This window comes from Mustela putorius, unplaced genomic scaffold, assembly GCF_011764305.1.
Source record: "Mustela putorius furo isolate JIRA1106 unplaced genomic scaffold, ASM1176430v1.1 tig00000589_pilon_pilon_pilon, whole genome shotgun sequence".
In the NCBI taxonomy this organism is placed as follows: Eukaryota; Metazoa; Chordata; class Mammalia; order Carnivora; family Mustelidae; genus Mustela; species Mustela putorius.
Window position 1 is genome coordinate 5412859 of NW_025421425.1, and position 26905 is coordinate 5439763.

General features: G+C 42.7%; 1 protein-coding gene across 2 annotated transcripts in view; it reads right to left on the reverse strand.

The window, feature by feature from the left end:
• The window catches only part of DNAH5 (dynein axonemal heavy chain 5), a 262860-nt gene that overhangs the window by 114974 nt on the left and 120981 nt on the right, over nt 1–26905 (reverse strand). For both annotated transcript variants that reach the window (XM_045082025.1, XM_004761213.3), the window contains exons 32-41: nt 24213–24369; nt 20084–20296; nt 19106–19330; nt 17551–17723; nt 9884–10062; nt 9321–9508; nt 8798–8992; nt 4153–4287; nt 3217–3324; nt 916–1069 (exon numbers count right to left, since the gene is read on the reverse strand). In XM_045082025.1, coding sequence (XP_044937960.1) covers nt 916–1069; nt 3217–3324; nt 4153–4287; nt 8798–8992; nt 9321–9508; nt 9884–10062; nt 17551–17723; nt 19106–19330; nt 20084–20296; nt 24213–24369 — 1727 coding nt within the window. The remainder of the gene's footprint in view (nt 1–915; nt 1070–3216; nt 3325–4152; nt 4288–8797; nt 8993–9320; nt 9509–9883; nt 10063–17550; nt 17724–19105; nt 19331–20083; nt 20297–24212; nt 24370–26905) is intronic.

The window sequence follows — 26905 nt, forward strand, 5'->3', positions numbered from 1 at the left end:
TAGCCACATCTCAAGATCATTGTGAAAATTAAATGACATGAGTAAAACATACAACGCAATATGTAAAGTCACTGTTCAGGAATTTTTTCACACAACATTATTCCCAGAAGCCAAGATATGGAAACAATTTAAATGTCCATTAATAGATGAATGGATTTAAAAACATGTGGTGTGTGTGTATGTACATATATATATATACGTATATTTATTTTTATATATGTATATTTATTTATTTATTACTCAATCATGAGCTAGAAGGACATCCTGTCACTTGCAATGAACATGGATGGACCTTGAGAACATCATGCTAAATGAATTAAGTCAGACAGGGAAAGACAAATACTTTGTGGTATCACTTATATATGGAATCTAAAAAAATCAAATTGTAGAATGGTGGTTACCACTATCTGAGGTGTAGGGAAATGGGAGATATTGGGCAGTGGGTACAAACTTCCAGCTAAAGGATCAATAGGTATGGGGGTCCAATGCACATTATAGCCTACTGTGGTAGAGTGATTGGAGCTAATTATACTGTATCATATACTTGAATGTTGCTAGAAGAGTAAATCTTAAATGTTCTCACCACAAAAACGAAATGGTCCTACGTAATAAGATGGGGGTCAAACCTCACGGTGGTATTCATTTGCATCATACAAATGTTCCAAGTCAATACACTGTACACACTAAACATGATGTTATATGTCAATTACATCTCAATAAAGCTGAAAAAGCTTTTTCCCTTCTAGTTCATTATTATGTTATCTCTAAAATGTACCCAATAATCAGTAAAGCAGCATTCTCTCCTATACAAATATATTAATGTGTCTGACTTTTGTGTACCGCTTGGAATATTCAAATGGGTCACAACAATTTAAATGTGTCGCCCAGAGCAATGGGGCGTGGCCACCCCCTTACCGGCCATGGCTTTCATCAAGGTGTGGATGCAGGTGGTCTTTCCTGCTCCACTGGGCCCCAGGGCCATCATCCCATGCCGCACTCTCTGCGTCTCAAACAGCTGGATGACTTTGAGTTTCCAAGGAGGATGGTTGATTAAACCAGCTTCTTCAACCTGAAAACATAAAAGCCCCATATTGGGCAATATCAACAGCAACTGGGACTTACCATTGTGCTCAAGATAAGCACAGACACTGAGTGGGGGTGGGGAGAGGAATGGGGGCTATTGTTTAATGGGCATGGAGTCTCAGTTTGGGAGGGTGAGAGAAGTTCTGAAGATGGATGGTGATGATGTTTTGCACAATAATGTGAATGTACTTAATGCCACTGAAAAATACATTTAAAAATGGTTAAATGGTAAATTTTATGTTATGGATTTTACCACAAAAAAAGATATATTGCTGGGGTCCCTGGAAGGCTCAGTCAGTGTAACGCCTGATCTCAGGCTTGTCAGTTCGACCCCAAAGTGTGACATGGAGTTAATTTAAAATAGAAAATTGTCATATATATTGCATAAATATATATATATGCAAAGACAAAGAGCAAATTGAACACTCAAAATGTTATCCCAAGCCAATAAGAAACATCGGCATTTGCCTTCAACAATTGAATACATTCATATTAATATATCCTTGAATATATGCCTAGGAACAACTTAAGAATAAAGACTCAAATGTCAATATGCATTTTGAATCTTTAATTTAAAATGTGATATTTAGTAACTGAAAAACTTTGCAGCATACCAAGTTGACTGATATTCCATAGAAAATTCCAACTGTCTATAAATCTACTGGGTAGTTTTAATCTGTACAACACATGCGTGAAAGTTAACATGCCAAACACTATTCTAAGTTCTATATTCATAACAACACTATAAGATTAGTCCTATCGATATCTTTCTTTTACAGAGAAGGAAACTGAGGCACAGAGGGACCTAGCAATTTCCCCAAGATTATTACTTATAGAGTGGGGATGTGATCCCAGGAAACTCAGCTCTATTGTGCTATGCTTAAACACACTATGAACGATGCTTTTATTTTTACTTAAATAATTGTTGGATAATAATCATGTATCATTTTATGCTATACATCTATGCTTTTCAAATTTTCATATGCTACAAATTATGCTGTTAGTCACCCTATATGTGACTTATACTAAGTTTTTAAGACAATGCTACAATTAATTCAGCCATATGATGAAGAAACCATTTGCAAAATGAATCATCACTCTTACCTGATCAGGAGATTAAGATTTTTTTAAAGATTTTATTTCTTTATTTTAGGGGGTGAGCAGAGGGTGAAGGGAAAGACAGAACCTCAAGCAGACTCCTCCTGAACACAGGCCCACGCAGGGCTCTATCTCAGGACCCTAAGATCACGACCTGAGCCAAAATCAAGAGTCAGACGCTTAACTGGGCCACCCACGGGCTCTGGAGATGAAAATTTTTATATACTTATTTTTAAAAGGAAAATATCCATCAAATTCCATTAGATTGGATTCTAAAATTCTAAATTCTAAATTCCATGAGAATGGATTCTAAATCCATTAGATTTGATTTTTGTTAACAAATATCTTCAAAGAATTCAAATGTATTTTATAAATATGAGCTAATCGCCACTTCTATAAAACTTTTTTTACCCCCAAACTCTTCCTTGTAGGAAAAGATACAGAAGCATAAGGTTTACATGGTTCATTTTCACTCCTAGGAAAACTTTAAGAAAGCAAAGCTCTATCAAGTGTCATGGGAAATCTGGACCCGTAATGATACGTATAACGTGGTAGACCCCCCAGGGCCCCAGGAAGAAATTGCAAGTGATGCTGGGCCTGGGAGAAAAGAATGACAGGTGAGGAGCCTCATGAGATCATTGTGTATGACTCTCAGGGGCAGGAGTCAGAGGTCAAGGCCATGTGGAAACACCAGGGCCACAGAAAAAGCCAAGCTGGGCCAGGCAAGGCAGCCAGCTGAGCCCCACTCCTCCTGCTCCCTTGTCATATTTCTTTCGGAATCTGGTGTGGAACAGCTTCCATCAATAATGGGACCCTGGGCACATGGCCAGCTAAACATGTGGCTGTGGGATGGTGGGGGACTCCCTGGCTGGAGGAGCTCTGTCAGTGGTGAGGAAAAGCCTGTCCTGAAACACTGGCCACAGCCCTGGGCGCTGTTCTTGGAACCCACAGAGCTGGAATCTATCAGCGCCACCTGACACCCATGAAATTCCAACAGGAGGGACATAGCCCTGGATGCCCTGAGAAATGTATTACCTGCCTACTAATCGCCATTTCCAGTTCAGGGTAACCTGCTTTGTCCAGAAGAATATTTGGGAAGAGATCTTCAATCAAACTCAAAAATAAGGGTTCGTCCTCATCAATCTAAAAGAGAAAAGAAACGGAAACTGGACCAACTATTTTTGCACGATGTACAGATAAACTGAAAATGCTGAACATACCAAATTTTTTTATCAAAACTATTAATAAATAAAATACCATCTTCGTTGAAGTTGAGAAATATTTTCTCAGGCTACCCGTAAGTTAGCTATTTATAGAGAGGGGGGAGAGAAAAGGGAGGAAGAAGAGGAAAAGGAAGGAAGGAGATAAAGGGAAAGTTTTCCTACAGAACAACCTCCCCATGAAATAACCAGTTTGGAGAGTTACTATATAACCTACAAGTTTCTAATTTGAATTTTAAAAAGTAATTTAAGTAAGAGACAGTAACAAATTCATGAATTGGAATTTGCCTCACACTTTTATTTTGAAAGAAAAATATATCATTCTGTCACCTGTGCATAGATTTGCTGATATTGAACAAAGGATTTTCAGTCTCTACTGTGAAATGAAAGAGTGTGAAATTATTACACACTTGTTAAATTTACATATAATTTCCTGCTGGGCTCTACAGACTTTAAAGAAGGTGAGATTTTAGCTCTAAAATCCAAAAGTATTTCAAGGTATTTGGAAACTTAACATGTGGATTTTTAAAAATCCATTTCAATTCTATGGAAATAGGCGTATGTTATACTAGATACGAGTTACTGCAAAAATAACTTCCGAAAAAGTCTAATTTAAAGCTATGCTCTCCAGCGCTTTTAGCTGATAATTAAGCATTTTAAATGAGTATTTTAAATAAATATTTCTAAATCTCATTTGTGCTTAGTTAGCTGATATTAAAGTGGGTGGAACATTTCCATCTGTGAATCTTACCAGTTTAGAAAGATTCATGTCTCGTAGAACGCGCATGACGATCGTTGATTCCGTATCCGTGGGGTTGGCTCTTTTGGCTGCTCCCAGTGTTCGCAGAACTGACAGAATGTTCCGCAGACCAAAATCATAATGTACCTGAAGCACATGAGGTACACAGGGCTTATTTTCAACATTAACTTATGCGTGAAAACTATACATTTGACAAAAGGCCTACTCACAATAATGAACAAACTGTAATTTTCCTTTAGGAAAAAACTGTACAGCTGGTGGAGCAATAAATTTTTATCAATACATATTTGGAGCAAATTGAGACTATCCAAAAGAGTCCTCTCATATATGACCATTAATTTAAGCTCTTAGGCCAGAACTAATAAATCTATCTTGACAGGGAGAAAGGAATAAATTTCCTCTTGAAGTATCCGCGTCCCCCTGAGCCTCTTCTTAATCAGGCATCCATAGAAAAATTTCCTCGTGTATCTAAAGCTAAAATTCTGAACCAGGAGAATATATATTTATATATGATGGGGAAAAGACAAAGGTATTCAGGAAGAAGAAAAGTAGCTACCTTCTAGGATTACATAAACTGGGAAATGAGGACAAGTCAGAAAGCCAAGCCCCCAGCTTGGTTATTCCCTTAATACATATTTATAAAAGCTCAATAACACCAAATTTCATCACATGTAAAGTGAATAATTAAAACCCAATTATCCAACCACTATAAACTTTATTTATTTATTTATTTATTTATTTATTTATTGAGCTAGTATGAGCGGGGAGAGGGTCAGAGGGAGAGGAAGAGAGAGAATCTCCAGCTGACTCCAAGCTGAGCACAAAGCTAGATGCAAGGCTTGATCCCATGACCCTGAGATCATGACCAGAGCTGAAATCAAGAGTCAGACCCTCAATCAACTGGATCACCCTGGTATCATATATTACCAACCACTATAGAAAACAGTATGGCAGTTGCTCAAAAAATTTGAAAATAGAACTACCATATGATCCAGAAATCCCACTTCTAGGTATATACCCAAGTAATCGAAAGCAGGAGCTCAAAGAGATATTTGTACACCCATGTTCATAGCAGTAGCAGTCACTGTAGCCTAGCGGTGGAAGCAACTCGAATGCCCACAGATGGATGAATGGAAGAAAAAATGTGGTATAGCCATACAGTGGAATGTTATTCAGTCATAAAAAGGAACTCTGTCACCCCCAATACCACAAATGAACCTTGAGGCTCATGCTAAGCAAATAAGCCAGTCAAAAAAAGACAAATGCTGTATGATCCCCCTTATGTGAGGTATCTCATGTAAAATACAAAGCAGTAAAAAACATAAAAACAAGAAGTAAAGCAGGGGGGTATCTGGGACTGAGGGTAAGAATAAGAGAGCAATCGCTGTTTAATGGGTTTAGAGTTTTGCAAAAGGAAAAAGTTATGGAGATTAGTTTCATAGCATCGTGAATACACCTTTTTTTAAAGATTTTATTTATTGTCAGAGAGACAGAGAATGCACAAGTAGGGGGAATGGCAGGGAGAGGGAGAAGCAGGCTCCCGCTGAGTAAGGAGCCTGATGCTGGGCTCCATCCCAGGATCCTGGGATCGTGACCTGAGCCGAAGGCAGAGGCTTAACTGACTGAGCCACTCAAGTGTCTCACATTGTAAATACACTTAACACTACTGAATTGTACACTTAAAGATGGTTAAGGTGGTAAAGTTAATATTATGTATGTTTTACCACGTGAAAAATAAAAACGATTATTTGCTAAGGTGACTGGAGTTGTATGCATCACTTCATACTCACCAATGGGGGGATGGAGACCAGAAAAATATTCCGATGGAGTTCCTACTTGATTTCAAGGAGCTTAAATTCTAATAGAAGTAACATGATAAAAACGTAAACAAATTCACCAAAAAGTAACAATGACTTGAAAGTGCTGGTGTGTGGAATTAATTAAGGAAGACTTCTCAGAACTGGACTCACTCAATGTGTGGGCACGAGGTGAGATTCACAGGGTGTTCACCCAGAGATCAATCAGCACAGGGCCAACTGTTTTGGGTGCGTTGACTCATTTTGTCGGACAATGACCCCATGAGCAGGGGCCATGATGGAAAGAGAAAGGCGATAGTGGAGAAGAAGACCAGAGTGGGTGATGTGGGCGTTTTCTACATGCAAGAAACAGTGTGGGGGGCGCCCGGGTGGCTCAGCGGGTTAAACCTCTGCCTTCAGCTCAGGTCATGGTCCCAGGGTCCTGGGATCGAACCCCGCATGGAACTCTCTGCTCAGCAGGGACTCTGCTTCCCTCTCTCTCTTGCCTGCCTCTGTGCCTACTTGTGATCTCTGTCTGCAAATAAATAAAATCTTTAAAAAAAAAGAAAAGAAAGAAAGAGAGAGAGAGCATGGAAAAAGAAGAATGGGTGAGTAAAGGCTGCAATGAGCAGAAGAAACCAAGAATATTTTTAGAGAAAATATAATTTAATGGAGGCTGGGGGTACAAAAAATAGTCAAAGAAGCTGGGAATGGAGGAGAGTGAAGAGAAGGATCGAAGTTATGTATGTCAGGAAGCTTTATTTGTGTTACAGTTTTACGTTTATTTTAGTGTTTTATTATTTAGCATGTGCTTTTGGCAATGTTTATTTATATGTCCTAACGATCTGTGCCATGATCCCCACTTCCTGGTGGGATCTTTTCCCTTTGAGTGTGGTAGGCCCTGTGATTTGCTTTAACCAATACAATACAGCAAAGGTGACAGGTCACATGTGATTGTGTATATGTGATTCTGTGGTCACATGACTTAAGATTTGTGATGGCTGATTTTATGTGTCAATTTGAGTGGGCCACAGGAGGTCCAGGTAGCTGATCGAACATTATCCGTGAATGTGTCTCTAAATGAGTTTCTGGAAGAGATTAGCATTGAACTGGTGGGCTGAGGAAAGAAGACGGCCCTCCCCAGTGTGGGTGGGCACCACCCCATCGATGGAGACCTGAATAGAACAAAAAGGCAGAGGAGGTTGGATTCACTCTCTCTGCCCTTCTGCTGGGCTGGGATATCAACCTTCTCCTGTCCTCAGTTCTCCTGACTGTCTGGCCTTCAGACTTGGACTAGAATCTACACCATCATCCCTTCAAACGACACCCCCATCTTTCCTGGTTTCCAGCTTACAGACAATAAAGTCTGGGACCTCTCTACCTACATACGCGTGTGACCTAATACTGTATAATGAATTTCTTTGTAGGTATAAATGAATGTATCATATTGGTTCTGTTTCTCCGGAGAATCCTAATACAAGACTGCTGCAGCCAGCTTGCTGGAACCTCTTCCCCTCACGGACGTTGAGAGGGCAAGCAGCCATGAGGCAGATAGCAGCGTGCAGCCTGTGGGGACCGGTGGTGCGGCCTTGTCCAGCTGACAGCCGGCAAGAAACTGAATCCCCCAGTCTTCCAACCTCGAGAACAGAATTCTCCCAACAACTGGAGTGAGCATAAAAGTAAGTCCTCCCCCAGTCAAGAACGGGCCCAAGACTTGATTGAAGCCTTGTTACGCTCTAAGCAGAGGACCCAGCCAAGCTGGACCAGGACTCCTGACCCACAGAAAACACGAAATAATAAATTATGTATTGTTTTAAGCTGGCAAATTTATGGGACTATTGTCAAACAGCAACAGATAACTCCTACAAAAGTAATGTAAGATTAGTTTCATGCCTCATAATTAAAAAACTGCATGAGGGGCGCCTGGGTGGCTCAGTGGGTTAAGCCGCTGCCTTCGGCTCAGGTCATGATCTCAGGGTCCTGGGATCGAGTCCCGCATCGGGCTCTCTGCTTCCCTCTCTCTCTCTCTACCTGCCTCTCCATCTACTTGTGATTTTTCTCTGTCAAATAAATAAATAAAACCTTTAAAAAAAAAAAAAAAACTGCATGATGTCAGAAACTGCTACTCTAAACAGTGCTAGGAGGGCACCTGGGGGGCTCGGTCAGTTAAGCGTCTGCCTTCGGCCCAGGTCTTGATCCCAGGGTCCTAGGATGGAGCCCCCTGGCGGGGCCCCTACTCACCCAGGAGTCTGCTTCTCCCTCTGCCTCTCCCTCCTCCCTGCTCACGCTCTTTCTCAAATAAATAAATAAAATCTTTTTAAAAAAAATTACAGTATATGAATCACTAAACTCTACCTCTGAATCTAATAACACACTATATGTTAATTGAATTTAAATTATAAAAATGAGAAATAAATTTTTTAAAAAGTGACAGTAGATAAAATAGACTATTATTAGCAAGGCATGGCCGCTATATGAGGGACTTGGAAGTGAGAAGAGCAATGTCTAAGAGGTTCCTGAAAACCATGAGGACACACAGCACACATTATGATTAATGTACCAGTGGGATAAAGAGCAAATATTCATATTTATAATTCTTTGGCTCTTCAATCAGTTCCAAAAGTACTTACCTCATTTCTTACGCCACAAATATTAATTTATCTAAGAGCACTTTAAAAAACTATGCATATAAAATTAATTTTGTAATGATATGACTTTCAACTTCGTATCACTAACATAATCTGCCGACAGCCCTAGCCTACAATTTTTCAAAACGAGCAAATTTCACAGAAGAGAAGAACTAAGGGGCTAAGTGCGGAGAGCCCGCCAGCACCTCACACCTGCTTAGAAAGCTGCTCCTCGCACAGCTTGTAGAGTGTGAAGAACTTCCGGGCCAGAACAACGTTGTCGATGAAGCCACAACTAGCCAGCTTCACCCTTATGATAATCTGCCGGTCGGGCACCATCATGGCCACGGAGCGGAAGTTAATCTTCAGGTTCTCAGGGAGCTCCTGCCGCCCAGCATAGCCAGGATTCTACACGGGAAATAAACACCAGGGGTGAACGTCACGGTCACGGGCAGCACACCCCCACCGGTATGCCAGAAACAGATTCATCGAGCACAGGCAGCAAATCTGGACTGATCACTGGAGAACGCACTTACATATCTTACTCCCCTTTTAACCGGAGAGACGACATCACAGGTTATTACGATGAGCTTTGTTTAACACCCAAGGCTTTCACACAGGAGTTAAAAATACCGTCCCAATTTCCGTTCATGGAAACGAAGGGCCCTGAGACCCGGGCGAGGCATGAAAGCTGCGATAAGACTGACATTCAGCAGCTCTCCCTGTGGTTCCTTACCATGGTCAGGAAAAGTCCAAATTCAGGGTTCATAGTCACATTATCTCCATCGGTAAAAATAAAAGACTTTTTCCGCTCCTTTTTACATGTCAGAATAATGGAAATTTGCTGGGCTGCCACGGACAGAACTGGTAAATCGATACGGTTAAATTCATCAAAACAACCCCAGGATCCAGACTGTGCCAGTCCTTCGAAGGAAAATTAGATAGAGAATCCAATTAGTATATAATTTCAAAAAGCCGGGGAAAAGGGCATTTTGCAGCTGCCAAGACAAGCCAGAGATAAGTCTGTTCAAAAATAAACTTGAACAAACAGACTCTGCACAGGGTGCCCCCAAAATGATTCACCATGTGGTGCTTCATCTGGAAGCGGCCAATCTGCGGGGTTACAGGCGAGTGAGCAGGACATTTGATCCCCACCACACCGCGAGGCTCAGTTTCCAAAAAGTTGCACGAAGTTGAAAAATGACACTGCACTGTAGCCAATGGTTGAAGAAAAGAAATCTTAACAAGATATTCCACCTTAGCTTAAATTTTTCATCAAGTAAAAACTATAACCATCACCTTTAAAAATCCGTCCGAGGCCTCGGAAATCCATCTGGTCAGAACAATTGAAAACCACAACATACTTCCCAAGACACCGTCCCATATCTTTCGTGGTCTCCGTTTTCCCGGTTCCTGCGGGTCCAGCGGGAGCTCCTCCCATGCTCATTCCCAGAGCCTGAGCCAACGTGATGTAACACCTGGAGGAAAAGAGACATCACTAGAACCATCCCGCCAGCACCCGGAAGGCACTGCGGAGACGCCACAGAAAAATGAAACCTGCGCCAGATTTAAAAAGGGAAAACTCGAGCCACTGTCCCTACATAATATTTCCCGAACTGCATCTTAATATATGCTTTTCTTACAGATAGAAACATGTGTAGAGGAAAGAGGAGAGGATGGCCTATGGCCAAGTAAGTTGGAAAATTCTTAAAAAGGTCCAATGAGCTTTCTCAGGATAATGTATAGTGAGATTCTCCAAGCGTGAAAAATAGTACATAGCATTTCCAAAACTTACTTGGCAAATTTTCACAAAAACCTACCAACCTTTAAAGAATAATACTCTATAGAACAGACTGGACACCATTTGATTGTCTTTTGGGTGGTACTGACAGTAAAGCATTTGATTCTTGGTTTTGGCTCAGGTCATGATCTCAGGTTCGTGAGATGGAGCCCTACGTGGGGCTCTGTGTTCATTGTGGAGTCTGCTTGGGATTCTCTCTTGCCCTCTCCTGCTGCCCCTACCCGCTTCAAATAATCTTAAAAAAAAAAAAAAAAAAAAAAGATTAATCCCCTTTTGAATCTAATGAATAATTTGAGGTATAGGGGGCATGATATTTGATATCTGAATCACACATTGCTAAATAATCACATCTTTGATCTATTTCTGGGAACAACTACTGTCCCTACACACACCTTCTACTGTCTCTTACTGCATGATATTAACAGAAGATTCTGGAAGAAAATACAAGAGTGCCTGGGAAGGAGAAAACTAACCTGATAACTCGCTGATGAATTACTCGATCCCCCAGCATCCCACTGTGTTGTCAAAGGAAGTCTATAAAGTGATGCAGTTGAGGGCTTTCCTGTGGCTGAGCTCTGTAAAGCATTCATCTGGACTCAAGAAATATTTCAAAGGATAGAAAGTGATTGTCCAGCATGAAGGGTGGAAATAAACAGTGAGCACATCAACTGGAGGTCCTCTAGAGTCTGTATTTTATCAGAAGTGGGCTCCTAAAATAGGCTAGTAAATGGCTGAGCCCTGAAAGTACGCAGAGCCCGGAGAGGGAGAAGACAAGGTAAACTCAGGAGGACTCCCAAGCTCACTTTGATTTTGCCTTTTAATTCAAGGTTTTCTTTCTCATCCTGCCCTTCCGCTATCCCTGGCAGAGCCGTCTCAGTAAGAATAGTTCACGTGATGGGCTCCACCTACAAGATCTCACGTAAGCCCGGAGCGGAGAACCCTGCAGGGAAGCTACTGTTGTTTTTCCCATTTTGCAGACGAGGGGAAAGGTTCCCAGAGATGGAATTCCTTTCCTCAGGATTGTGGCAGCAGAGCTGAGACTCGAGCCTGTCTGGCGACATGCCCTAACACCGCCAGGTTCTAGAACATGTCCACCCCGCCAGGTAAGGAATAAATCTCCAGGAACTCTGGCCACCCACTACTTCGTCTTGCAAACTCTTCTTACAACTGGGATCATCTGGGTCTATATTTGACCTGAAGTACCAGCAAGTTGTTAAGGTGCCTTAAAGGCATCCTAATTACACGAAGAATAAGTGGGCGAGCCGGGGGCTGGATCCTTCGTTCCTCCGCTGGGTGAGGCTTCGGCCCAGCTGCTAGGCTGGCCCCCAGACTCCTCTAGGACTTGCCTTTCAGAGACAAGCATGGATCTTCATGTCCACATTCATGTGATGCCCCCGAGTATTCTAGATGTATGTGCATCGCTCCTCCTCTTTCCTACTTTCCTTTCTAGTCTCTTGGCTGATTTAAAAAATGTCATCATTCAGGAAAAGGATTTGGACTTCTATGTGCTTAGTGGTTTTCTGCAGCTTTCTATCTCCCCAGCAGACTGCCCTAAGCTCTCTGCTCTCAGGAACGGGGTCGAGTTCATACTTGTACCTTCAACTGTTTCCCTAAACCTGGCACCTAGTACTCTACGAACTCTTATTAAATAAATGTCTTGTGCCAGCCCAGCTGTACAGTCTTAATTGGCTCCTCCTCTCCCAGCAGCTACTGGAATTAGAGATGCACAATGTGGGGGCACCTGGTTTACTCAGTTGATAAAGAGCATGTGCCTATTAATCTCAGGGTTGTGAGTTCACGTCCCAAGTGAGGCATGCAGCCTACTTTTTTTTTTTCTCTTTTAAAGATTTTATTTATTTATTTGACAGACAGATCACAAGTAGGCAGAGAAGCAGGCAGAGAGAAAGGAAGGGAAGCAGGCTCCCCGCTGAGCAGAGAGCCGGATGCAGGGCTCGATCCCAGGACCCTGAGACCATGACCTGAGCTGAAGGCAGAGGCCTTAACCCACTGAGCTAACCAGGCACCCCCATGCAGCCTACTTTTAAAAAATAAATAAAATAAAATAAAATAAAGAATAAATATTCTTTAATATTCTTTAATAATAAATATTCTTTAATAAATATTCTTTAATAAATAAAGAATAATAAAGAATAAATAAATAGAATAAAGAATAAATATTCTAAAGAATATTCTTTATTTATAAATAAAATAAAGAATGCAACTATAGTTGCATTCCTTCCTATATATCAAGAAATTTAAGAAAAAGAGAAAGAGAGAGAGAGATGTAGAATTTGACTATCACGTTAAACCAACAATGGCCAGCCCCATGATCCAGGTCTTATGATGGAATTCAATTTAACCAAATCCAACCACAAAAACCAACATTCATAGTGTTTTCAGCTCCTATTCTTTTTTTTTTTTTTTTTTTTTAAGATTTTATTTATCCATTTGACAGACAGAGATCACAAGTAGGCAGAGAGGCAGGCAGAGGAGAGAGGAGGAAGCAGGCTCCCTGCTGAGCAGAGAGCCCGATGCGGGACTCGATCCCAGGACCCTGAGATCATGACCTGAGCTGAAGGCAGCGGCTTAACCCACTGAGCCACCCAGGCGCCCCTTCAGCTCCTATTCTTAAAGAGTATTGATTCCCAAGTGCTAAAAACCTCCTAAGGCAAGGAGACAGACATCAGGAACTTATTTTTCTTTGTTCCTTTTCTTTGGTTTGGTTATAGACTCTGATTATAGAACATGCTTAAGGAGAAACAAAAGGAAACATTGATAAAGAACGTCTTATTGATGATTAAAAGAAACCATAGTCATAGCAACAACAATAATGACTAACATTTACTGGGTGCCAGGCCGGGGCACCTACATCCATCACCTCTAGTCCACACGGTAATTCCAAAAGGAGGCAATCAGAGAGGTTAGGTGTCTTGGCCAAGACCAGACAGCTGTGGAGGGCAGAGTCCAGGGCTCAACATGAGACTGTGACTCACAGGAGCCATGAGAATACTTGAGACAAAGGCGCGCGGGTTGCTTAGACCTACCTACATTTCTTATCAAGTAGACGAGAAACTTCTACCAGCATTTGATTTCTGCTGCCCTCTGCCCGAGTGACGGGGGCAGCAAAGATGACTTTTGTCTTCTCTACTTGTGCCCAGAGTGGAAGGAAGGACTAGTCATGAAAAACACCATGAGCTTTCAGAGAAAGGTGCTGTATGTTCTTAGCAAATTAGAACAACTATTTTGTCATCTGGAATATCAGCAGCTCCATCCACCTGACCGTGAACTTCCCAGAGACTAAAGCTGCCAACATGGTTGAACTGCCACAGGGCAATCGGGAAAAGACTGACAAGTAGATCGATGCCTCTGGTCTTTGACTCTGTAAGTATCAATCTTAGTGAGGGGTGCTTCTGTAAAAGCGCAGCAAAGCTCGCCGTGGAATCCCGGGGTTCAGCAACAACAACAACAACAAAGTGGTAACTCGCTTCTCCCATCATCAAGATAAAGAAAAATAAGCAAATGAACAGTTAGGGGGAGACAGGCTGAGACAGACTTACAGATACCCACTTTGCTTTTAAAGTTACCCAGTTTTTTTGATACAGTGAACACAATGAAAGAATGAGGGTGCAGAGAAGTTTGTATAGTCTGATACTTATCTGTGAAAATGAAAAAAGAATTTTACCACACAAGCATTAGACATTTCCAGGAAGAAAGGAAATATACTGGTTTTAAAAAACAGGGGAAACTTTACTCTCATACTTCCAATTGTATGTTCTTCTGTCCTATTTAAATTTTTCACCACAAAGATGTGACTCTGAAAATAAACATTTCTTGCATTGATTCGGGAAATGCTTCTTCAGCACCTATAATGTGACAGCACTATTCTAGGAATAGTAAATAAATCACGGGAAGTCCATGCTGGCTCTTCAGCAGACATCCTAAAGGAAGGAAACAAGTTATTTAAAAATAGCAAACAGAAAAAATAAAGACAGCTCTGGGACATCATGTGAGCAGAGCCCAGAAGGCGGGGACATCATGTGAGCAGAGCCCAGGAGGCGGCGAGGACGCAAGCTCTGCCGGTACTGATGGGAGAAAGAATTCAGGTCAAGGGGACAGCAAGTGCCAGGGCTCTGAAGCAAGGGTGCGCTGCTCAAGGACCAGCCAAGGAGCAAGCGGCTGAAGCTGAATGAGGAAAAAGAAACAGAAAAGCAGCCAGAGTCAGCTCGTGCCAGACCCTGCGGACCAACATGAGGACACTGGAGTTCATTTTGGGTGAGAGAGAAAGACAGTGGGGGGACTGAGGCAAAGAGGCGACAGAATAGGACTTATGTCCGGTGTCTGACTTGAGAGTAGACTCTGCAGGGGAGGGGGAGGGGGGGCGGGGGGGATGGCAGAAGCAGGGAGACTAGGTAAAAGCCTACCGCAATAATCCCGGCTAGAGATTATGGTGGCTTGGAACAGCGTGACAACAGCAAAGAATGGTCACATCCTGGATGATTTCTGGAAATGGCGCTGAGCGAGCTTGAAGATCGATGGGATGAGGAAGCAAGAGAAAAAGGAAGGCACCAAGGAGGCTCCGAGGATTTCGGCTTGAGCAACCGAAGGATGGATTCGTCGTTTGTTAGGATGGGGAAGACTACAGGAAGGCGGGTTTGCAGGGGCACGATCAGACGTGGTAAGTGTAAATCCCCTGCACCTATCCAAGTGAACATGTAGCACCGGCAAGTGGGTCTGTGTGTCTGGAGTTCAGGCGAGAGGTCCCGGTTGGGTGCAGACTGGGGAGTCCACATCTGCATGACACCCAAAGCCACTTGAGACCACCGGAGCAGGGAACGCAGGTGGACAGAGTCCTGGCATGTTCTACATTTAGACCAGGAAGATAAAGAGGAACCAGAAGGCATATGAAGAGACAACCAGAAGAGTGCAGGTGACCGGAAGAGCACGAAGCGCCAGGAGAGCGTGCTGTCCGAGAAGTGTGTGGAGGGAGCAGATCACAAGGAGAGTGTGTTTCCTGACGGGCCGGGAAAGCTGAGAATGAGTAATGCCCGGTGCATGGGGCGACCCGAAGATCTGCGTGGCATCTGCCCAGAGACGGGAGAGAGCGTGAGAAGCAGCATAACCTCCCCCCAGCAGAGAGATCCACGTTCTAATCCCTGAAACCTGTAATAGGTTCCGTCGAATGACTCAGGGACTTCGCAGCTATAATGTCGAAGGCCTCGTGAGAGATGATCGGACTACCTGTTGGGCCCAATCTAATCTCTCGAGTCCTTCAGAGGTGAGCTGGGAGGCAGAAGACTGGGTCAGACACAGGACTGAAGCCAGAGAGAAAGTCGATGCACAAACTGGTCTCAACCCCCCGCTGCTGACTGTGAAGGTGGAGGACAGGGTCGTGAACTGAGGGACGCTGGAGCCTCCCAAAGCTGGGAACAGCCCTCAGCTGATGGTCAGCAAGAAAACCTGGCCGGGGGCCCTCCACTGCCGAGAAAGTTTTGCCAATGACCTAAAACATAGGAAGTGGGTTCTGCCTTGCAGACACCAGGAGGGAGCACAGCCCTGCGGATACCTGATGTCAGCCCAGAAAGACACAGGTCAGACTTGTAACACGCAGACCATAGAATCAGCCATTTCTGTTGTTCAACCTTCCAAATTTGTGGTGAGCCCCTATGGGATCAATGGAAAATGACAGAGAGCCGAACCAGAGTGAATTCAAAATAAAATAGGTGAAGAGGAACAGGTGTTTCTGAGGCGTTTTGACAGAAGCACAGAAATGGGAAGAAACCCTGAGGGTTCGCTGTAGGATTTCCTTTCTGATAGCAGTTACAGCGGATTTGTATGTTGATGAGAACGATCCAGCTGGAAATGAAAACCGATGATGTTCCCAGAGAGAAAACCACTGTCGGTGGAGACGTTGGCTGTGGAGGATGGCACAGAATGTCCACCCGGAGAGCTGACTGCACAAAGGCAGACACCTGGGTCGGCAGACGCACGAGAGGGGAGTGAGGGCACGGTCTCTCCTGGGACAGCACCTTCCCCCTCAAACAGGAAAAGTGGTCTTCACCAGAGAGGGAGAGTGCGGGGGGGGGGGGTCTGAAGAGGCAAAAGGTGGGAAATCACTGCTCGAGCCACAGATGTTTCAAGGGATTTGCCACATCTGGTGATCAGCCACCCCTGCACTTCAAAACAGAGACAAACACTCCCAAAGGACATCCAAGTACATCCAGCATAAACCATCTTCAATGCAGGCTACGAAGGACTAGAAAGAGGACGGCGAGGAGGAGAGTGAAGATAAAATCTCTCCGCTGAAAGCCAGCATTGCACTTAGCATCACAAACAAGCAGGAGGAACAAGCTTCTCGGAAGGAACAGGGGTATGATGTCAAACTTTTATGTTTGGTCTGATACTTTTCATCTAATGGCCCAGAGATTCACTTCATGAAAATGAATGAGATTCAGCTTCAGCTTCTACTTGGGCCAAATCCTGATTTTAGCACTCATTTTGTCCAAAACAGGTATCCGCTGCCTCCCTGAGCACAGTGTCTGCACAATTAGCGGGTGCCCTGAAGTTTGAAAGGGACTAGGGAGTTACAGAGCTGTGGAAGGACTCTCGCAGGCAGCCTAGCTCATCTCGCGGATGAGGACGCGGAGTCACGGAAAGGTGTGAGGCATCTCTGGCTAGCACAGCTGCTAACGTAACAGGCAGAGGACAGGGAAGAGCGCCAGAGGTCCAGGCCACCATCCTCGCCATTACTTTTCTCCTGCACTGATACTCAATTTCATTCCTGCTAAAACACCATCTTAATTCTTTGTAATAACAGTAGGTGCCACCGTCCCCAAAGCAGCCTTCAAGGCCATCTGTGATTTGTACCTACTGACATGTGGCAATTAATTCCTTTCCTTGCCCATTTGATGTCCATTGAGTCCTTTAAACGTGGCCCCTCTAAGACTGAAGGTAAAGGAAGCAAAGCGTTTCAGTCACAAACCTAAATCCCAAGCAAAGATCCGTGGGTACAGCTAAAAATACTGAATTTCAAAGACGCTGGTATCCAAGAGCCTCTAAACCCTAAAGAGACATTAAGCAGAAGTCCCCGGAGGAACTCACGAGAATAAAAATGCTGGGAAGGGGGCGGAGGGAGAGAGGTTGTGGAATCACAGAATCCTTCCATCACCTGTCTGTGAGCGGAGTTATGACAAGCCTGTCAGTGCAGCCTAAAAATTCATTCTGGTATATGAAAGCCACATCTGTGATGTGGATCATCATCTTGTCAGAATCTTCGTTAAAATAAAATCTGCACTGTTTCAGCCACTCGAAGTCTGTAGGGCTCTTGATATGCATGTGACACTGAAATGCAAAAGATACACGTTAACGCTGAGATGAGAGCCGCGTAGAAAGTATGCACGTGAGCGCTCCTGCGGATCCTAATGCGATGCAAATGAGACTCAGAGACAACCCCACTGGTTCGGAGATGTCAACTACATCACCAACCAGCCCGTTCACTCACTGATCAGCAGAAAGGACACTTTAGAAGTTACGGGAATAGAAAAATTCAAGAGAAATCCCTAATTGTGCCCACCAATGTAAGGAGCGGGACGTATTTTCACAGTAAGATACTCATTTCTCACATTGCACGTTTCTGCAGTGCTCTTACGGCAGCCCTGCAGAGCCATAAAAGGCACAATCTACAAAAACCATGTTTTGGCATACAATCAAACAATCTCATTGGGAAAAAGGCATCTCTTATGATTATGACAAAGTACACTGTTGGGTTTTTCCCCTAATCCATTCATTATTTTTCCTAGGATTTGCAGCAGGCCAAAGGGCCTAACATCTAAATGGTAGGTTATTGTCCAGCAATGCTTTTGCCTGAATTTTTTAACCAAAAGTTTAGGCCCTTTTAATCATTTTCTTTGACAAATAATAAATGCAAAATTATCCAGACCCCTTTATTTCTCAGAGAAGCAAGTGCTGTGCTTAACTGTTAAGAGAGATTAGACCACAGCAGCTTGAAAGAGCTTCTTCCCAGTACATCCGAATCAATCTTTTATGATCTTTTTTACATAATGGGGTGAGACACGATCCAGCAAATTACTAGGAAAATAAGAGCTTCTTGCCTCTTATCTAGTGTTCTACTTTAGAGTACAGGACAAATTTCATTTCTTTTCACACTTCCTGTTTTCTGTAGCTACTAAACTCTGTTTGCCCCTCTGTCCTCTCCTTAAAGGTAAAACTCTGCATGTCACCTGAATGTCACCAACCATATTAGGAAAGGCCACTGGCAATCAATGACATAAAAGGTAGCAAAACTTGTTCAAGATGGGATTTATCAAAAGCCTTGGAGGAAGCACAAAGCCACTCTTCTAGCAGTGTTACTCATTTTTCTGTAACAAGAAACTGGTAATCCTTACCTACTAACTATAGGAGCAGAAGACAAATGAAAGGTTTTCTGGGATGCTACCTGGCAGTTTAGTGTTAACAGTGATCACATAAAGAATTTTAAAAAGAAAGTTGAATTGCTCAATAACATCTTAGCAGAGATCATCAAAATGGGATTGAAAAAGAAAATCTGAGCAATGATGTCTCATCATGACGGTGACCCTTTGCCTGACTCTTCTGTTTGCCTGACCTTTTCTTTGAATTCATTCAAACCAATTCCCACAAGTAAACACAGATAATGCCCAGTATTTGCTTTTCTGTATATGCCATAGCATTTATAAAGCATTTACCAGGCCATCAAAGATATCCCTTTGGTGCACGTGAATAGTAATCAAAGTCTCATATTTGACCCGTTCCATGGAACTCAGATCCTTTGTTGTGATGCCTATCAATGTGTTCAGTAGCTCCAGAAAAGACTGATTGGTTTTCTGCATGATTCTTTTATCAAACTTGGCATTTCTGAGGGCTTCTTCTGAATCCCGTGTCCATATCATTTGAATTCCCAATAATCCAACCTTTTGGAAACGAAAAAGGCTTTATGAGTGTGTGTGGCATATTAATATATTTAAATAGAAGCTAAAATACCGTGGATAATGGTGATTAGTATGCAAATATAAGGTCATCCTTGATTGCATCAACTTGATTCATCGTTTGGAAACCTATGGAAATTCTATTCATACCATCCACCTGGTGATTACATACATAGAGACTCATGAGGTGTCCACAATGTTTTCCTTATAATTTTAAATCATTTACTGTTAAAGTCATATTTCCTTTCTAGATACACTTCAAGTTACTAGAAGGGAAAGAATATGTCTTAAACCTGTTTTCCTTGAACTAACACAAGGTCTACACATGGTGAATACTCAGAAAAATCTTTACTGATCATAATGGCTAAGAAAACATTTTCTCCATTTTCATACTAAAATCCATTTCTTGTCTTTCCAGTAAACCATACACTCAGTACTTTTTTGTAATTTATTTATTAAAGACATTCAGCAGGGGAAAAAAACCTTTTAAGTTAAAAAAAAATAAAGAAAACATATATAAAAAACATATGTAAGACAATATATGTGTTTGGACATATGACATATATATAACCAAATAATCTGTAGTGAAACCTTTAAGATTATTCACATTAAAAAAAATTCTTGTGAAAATCTTAATTCTGGTCCAGTCTTAAATTATAGCCAGTTGTGTAGCTTACAATGTATGAGATCTCAAATGACTATTCTGTAGAAAATACTTTCCAATTTCAATACACTGACCTGAGCGGGGAAGGAAGAAAGAAATTCAATCAGCTGGAAACCTGTTTCTTGAATATTTGCAGCTGCCTGGCGAATCACGAGATGCAAGGAAGCCTGACACTCCTCCAGGAGAGAATTAAGCCAAACTTCCACATTACCCTCTGCCATCACAGGTTTATCCAATTCAATGGTCTCACCCTCTCGAGAGGAGACTGACAGAATGCGATCATAGATCTATGGTAGAAGCCAAAAAAAAATAAAAAACAAAAACAAACCAGCTATATTCATATAAAGAATGAATACCTCTGCAGCTCTCTTGGCAATGCTATCCTTCCCGAAGGAAGTTAAGCTATGGATTGTAAAATAAAAGGCAAAAGTTGATATAAAATCAATTTCAAGCCAACAAAAAGAAGGTGCCCGTGAAATCTAGAAGGGAATACTAAATCAGTTCCAAACAGTCTATACCTGAGAGGGGAAAGCTTGTTTTCTAAGAGAAATACTCAGTATGAATGTGATGATCAAAAGACGACTAGTTTCCCCAAATGAGACAGGACACCGTAAGAGCCTGTCATCCATACTACAAGCTTACCAAGTCGACATTGGCACTATGATCCATGCAAACACCTTACCAGGTAAGCCCAATCCTGTAGGAAATGCCGTGGTCCTTACGAGAGCTCCCGGCAGCACAGAACATTTTCTGATTCAAACCCAGCTCCTCGACTGGTCTTCTCACGCCAGCCCCCACACAGTATGGCCTCTTGAGAATAGAATCCTGTTTACTAAAATATGGGCTCAAATGGTGTTCTGCCACTCGTTGACCATGCAATGATGGGGACACAGCTCTGAGACTAATTCCCGCTTATCACTAGTCCATTAAAAACCATGCCTGTCCTGCTTCCCCACCCACTTCATAGGCTGATGACGAGTACATCAAATACGGCAAACTATCGAGTAAATACGAATGTTTGTTGTCACTATCATTCTTTGCTAAGTGGAATATCATTCCCTTGAGTTCCAAGTTAGGACCATATTAATGAACCCTCCCTAGTTGTAAATAGACGTGATCTACCAAGAAGCCCATAAGACACAATTTCCATGGCCTGTCATTTAAACGGTCCCTTTCCAAGTCCTGAATATAAATTTGTATTTGTCATTTTATAAGAGTGAGGACCCACAAAAACAGGAAGTGCCCCTGGTTGTAGAGACATTAGGGTTAAGAACAAAGGACAAAAAAAGCAATGCTAGTAAGCCAGGAAACAACAGATGCTGGCAAGGATGCAGAGAAAGGGAAACCCTCCTACACTACTGGTGGGAATGCAAACTGGTACAGCCACTCTGGAAAACAGCATGGCGGTTCCTCAAAAAGTTGAAGATAGATCTACCCTACAACACAGCAATTGCACTACTGCATATTTACCCTAAAAATACAAATGTAGTGATCAAAAGGGGCACGTGCATCCAAATGTTTATAGAAGCAAAGAGTCTAGATGTCCATCAACAGATGAATGGATAAAGAAGATGTGGTAGATATATACACAATGGAATACTATGCAGCCATCAAAATAATGAAATCTTGCCATTTGCAATGACATGGATGGAACTAGAGGATATTATGCTGAGCGAAATAAGTCAATCAGAGAAAGAGAATTATCATATGATCTCCCTGATGTGAAGAATTTGAGAGGCAAAGTGGGGGCTTTGTGGGGTAGTGAGGAAAAAATGAAACAAGATGGGATCAGGAGGGAGACAAACCGTAAGAGACTCTTAATCTCACAAAACAAACTGAGGGTTGCTGGGGGGGAAGGGGGTTAGGGAGAGGGCTGTTGGGTGATGGACATTGGGGACCAAATTCCATCAATTTGGAATGTGCTATGGTGAGTGCTGTGAAGTGTATAAGCCTAACGCCTCACAGACCTGTACCCCTGGGGGTAATAATACATTATATGTTAATAAAAAAAATTTTTAAAGCAATGCTATTTATTTTAAGAAGTAATTTCTATGAACGGTGGCTAAAAATGAGGAAGTTTAATTTGACCTCACTGTACAATGAGACCATGAGAAGCTTCCCTCTGTAACCTTGAAGTCCTAGCCCAAGAGGATTTGAGCAAAACATCAGGGAGAAATTCCTGTGTCATTCAGTACATCTTTAAACACACACATCCAGCAAATCTACAAAAAAAAAACGTGCTTTTCAGCCACGAAGTCCACCCTGTCCTCCCCTCCTCTCTGCCCGTCCTCCTTCTCAAGGCTTTGTCGTAGCAGCTCAGTCTTTCCATCTTACCGTGCTGTCATTTCCGATACTAGTTTCCCTGCCCCCCCTTCTATTCGCCCAGGACACGGAGCCAGAGAATCTTTCTGAAATATAGGTCAGGTCACGTCCCTATGTACAAACCTCCCGTGCCTTCTGTCACGTTCGGGATGAAATGGAATTCTGTAGTGTGGTGCACTTGGCCTTTTGGAATTTGCTCCATATCTCCTTCTTCCCTTTTCCCCTTGCTCACCACTGCCTCTTCTGGGTTAAACTGTGCACCCCCAAAATAAATGTTTAAGTCCTAAGCCCCACTACCTGTGAATGGGACCTTATCTGGAAATAGGGTCTTTGTAGAAGTCATCAAGTAAGATGAACGTGGCCCTACTCCAGGAACTGGTGTTCTTATAAGTGGAAGGAAACTAAGACACAGACACACAAGGAAAACATCATGGGAAGACAAAAGCAGATGCCAACGTGACAGGTGTCTAAGCAAAGGAACATCCAGGGTTGTCAAGTGCCACCAGAACGTAGGAGAGAAGCATGGAATAAATTCTCCTACAGACCCTCCAGTAGGAATCAACCCCACTGGCACCTTAGATCAGACAGACTTCCAGCCTCCAGAACTGTGAGAGAATATATTTCTGTTGTCAATCCAGAGCAACCCTAGCAAACTAGTACAGTTCCTCATAGTTCTGACACCCCGGTTGCCCCACCTCCGGACCCCTGCACCTGCCCTTCCTTTGAACGGTCCATGTTCAGGTTCCCCACCTGCCGGGCTGTGTTTCACTTCAAATCATCAGTTCAAGCACCACGTTCTTTGCAGGAGGCCTTCCCTTACACTACCAGGCGAAGGCCCCCAACAGCATCCCCATGCTCTCTGTGCACAACACAAGCGCAGCCAATCGATAATTATCAACCATTAAATTGCCAAATGTCTGACGAATGCTGTATTGCATAAAAACGCCTTCAGTGTTGATTATGATCATTTCTCCCTTAGAACCCCAGGACGAGCACCATGCCTGACACGTACCCACAGGTGTGAACTTACAGGACCGACCATGCCTGGCACATACCAGGGCCGTGAACTTACAGGACTGGCGTTTGACTGTTTGTGATGCGACAGGCCCACCACCGCAGCGACTACGCTCTAGAAAGACCCCACTCGAGCATGGCTCCCCGAGTCCTCCGTATTCCCATGCTACACACGCCGTCTGGCACACAGAGGCTGCTCAGTAAGAGCAAACCGCACGCCAGGATGAATAAATGAGGGTTTACAGGAAGCCCCAGGGGACGACAGAACACACTGTCAGACCAGATGAGTCACTGTCTCAGGGAACTGTGGGCGACCGGATGGATCAGGCGGCGTCCCCGGGCAGCTGTGCAAATGGCAACATCCTCCCATTGAATGGCTTCTCTTAGGTTCCCTGCAACTCCATGATTCTAAAAACTTCTTGGAAGTGTTTAAAAAAAAAAAAAAAGGTTTCCATCAAGCATGATGAGAAACAGAGACTACGATCATGCCAAAAACGTCTGAAAGCTGATAAAACAACCCAATCACCGAGGTAATTCTGTTTAGCGAAGGCATTATTCTCTGAACAATTGCTTTCTTTGGTTTGTCGAATTTCTGAACACCTCGCTTGGCATGCAAAACCACGAATGCTACACACAGTGCATTCCTAATCACGTTTAAACTCGTTGTTACTCAAATTTACACTTTGGAGATTAAGAAATCACACAGTTCTGAAGACAAATGGGGCCCAGAAGTTCGCTTTTCATCACGGGCTGAGAGCGAGAACAGACGGGGAAGTCACCCTTTGTACCGACCAGAGAGCTACTTCATAAAGACAGTGGAAGTCTAAGAGATGGCAAGTGCTGGCCAGCAGTTCGAAGCAGACAAACCTTCTCATGGAACTTGACGGTTTTGATGTTGTCGAACACGTTCAGCAAATGGGCCTGTATAGTGTGTGTGTCCGACGCCTGCCCCAGGATCTCCAAGAGCGCAGGGTCTGAGACGAAGAAGAACCGAGGAAAGCACAGCCGTTTTTTCTCCAAGTACCTGTGTGGGGAGAGGCAAAGAGATACTGTATAAGCACACACAGCAGGCCTTTCTAGAAATAAATTAATCTGGGTGGGGAAAGATCTTGAGACAATCTCATTTTCCCATATTCTGTTCAATGTCTTGTTTTGTTTTATTCCTCCTCTTGCCAAGTAGCATTCCACATTTGGAAAGGAAATTTTTTTTTTACAGGATTAATAGGTGAATTTTTTCAGCTTTCACAAGGGTAAGGTATACATTTGACTTCATCTGGAAAACTGTACTTTCTTGGTGGCGGACAGGAGCAATTACACACCAGGAGTTTGGGGGGGGGTTAGATTTGTTTGCAAGCACCGTGCTGTGTCAGCGAAAGGCTGCATCTCATTCTTGGATTGCATCTTAAAGAACTCAATGAATCCATCACCAAAGCAGAAGTAAAATCCAGCTCTGAATAAACCGTATGAAGAGGTTCTAGTGCTGCTTCCTGCTCCAGGAGGTACTGAAACCCGGGGAATGTTTCTGTTATTGCCCTGCTTGCAACTGCGCTTTCATTTCTCTATTTATTTTACAGCGACCCTTTGTGCTATGGATATAATTTTTCTGTTATTTTCATACCCGTACCACTGTAACTTTATTTCCTTGCATACTTCCATATAATTATTCCAGTTTTCACTGTAATTCCTTACATTGTAAAATCTTACCAGAAATCCTTTTTAAGACAACTATCATATGATGTCCCTGATATGAGGAAGTGGTGATGCCACATGGGGGCTTAAGTGGGTAGAAGAAGAATCAATGAAACAAGATGGGATCGGGAGGGAGACAAACCATAAGTGACTCTTAATCTCACAAAACAAACTGAGGGTTGCTGGGGGCAGGGGGGTTGGGAGAAGGGGGGTGGGGTTATGGACATTGGGGAGGGTATGTGCTTTGGTGAGTGCTGTGAAGTGTGTAAACCTGGCGATTCACAGACCTGTACCCCTGGGGATAAAAATATATGTTTATCAAAAATTAAAAATTAAAAAAAAAAAAGAAATCCTTTTTAAACTTTTATCTTTTTTTTTAATTTCTGTTCCTTCCTTGTCATGTATATTATTGTTTCATTCCTTGTCATGTATATTATTGTTTCATTTCATTATTGTTTCATGTATATTATTGTGTAAAATCATGGGGGAAATGTTCTGAGTGCATACAGGCAAAGTCTTTTCTAGGAAGGTAGAGTTTTTACTAAGGACAGTGTAGACCAGAAGCCAAGCCAGCTGCACCCTCTAGACCACACTTGGCCGGCCACACTTAGTCTAATGCTAGACATGTGTGTCATTGCATGGGAGGCCCAGCATGAGGGCAGAAGCCAAACTCCTTAGGACAAAAGAGAGGACTTTTTTCAGAGGCTGAAAGAAGCAAAGAAAGGAAGGAGACAGAGGGTAGATTGTGGAAGTGACGTGCCTCTAAAGCCGCAGAAATGGACAAGCTTTGTGTGCGATGTAATCTTCCTCCTCAACGCTCATGAAATACTCAGTAAAATACACTCTAATCGTTTTGGCAATTTGGATTTATTCACTTTGGGCACGTGAAAAAAAATAAAGTCTGGCCTCAGAGAGGGGGCAGAATGAGACTGCCCAAGAGTCTCTGATTCCATCTTCCTCATTCTCCTAAAGTCTTACTTTTATGCTCAGCGTGTTTTATGTTGTTTGTCTTAGCTTTTCTTTCCTTACCCTGAAAAGGTGAATTTTATTTTAAATATCCCAATCCATCTTATTCGTAGAAGCTTAATCTTTACTCTTTATTGAGAATAGGGTATTCCTTATTCTTTATTCTTATTGGTAAGAGTAAAAACATTCTTACCAATTTATCCCCTTTACTTGCTGTCCCCTTCACAGTAACCTAGTCTGATTCTGATGAGGAATCAGGTAATGTTGTCTCTCCAGTGAGACAAGACTGAAAGGAGACACGTGAAACGTGACCACAAAACCTCTGTGACAGAGTAGACAAGACAATTTATTCCGGACCTGTCAGAAGTCCCCTCCGATTGCTGCAGACCTCATCAGCTGAGAAGGGTGTTCTTTTGTGTAAACATTAATATTCCAGTGTTTATACCAGGAATATGTGCTTTGGCCCATAACCCTTCAGGAACCAAAAGTCATGAAAAGCTCATTAAAAACTATGAATAATTTCAGAGTAGACTTATTCCTCCAAGGAGTTATAAAACAATGTCAAAGAGAGCACAATAAAAAAAAATGAAAAAGAAAAGAGGAAAAAAGGAGTGTGCTTGCATGCATGAGTGTATATGTACAGTGGAGGGTGGGGAGGAGGAAGTAAAGCAACAAAATCAGCTGCAGAAAGACCAGTGATATGACTCCTCAGCAAGCTTCTCAGGGGCAACTGAGTCCTGCATGATGTCCTAGTGATTCATGCCCCTCAATCTTTCCAACATAAAGAGCTCTGAGAGCATGCAAGCTTTCTAATACTTTTCTTCTTTCCCTCTGGCCTGAATCTGGTGGTAGACTGCATGGCCATCAAGCTAGATCTCTAGCCAAGAACTTTTAGAGGCACTGCA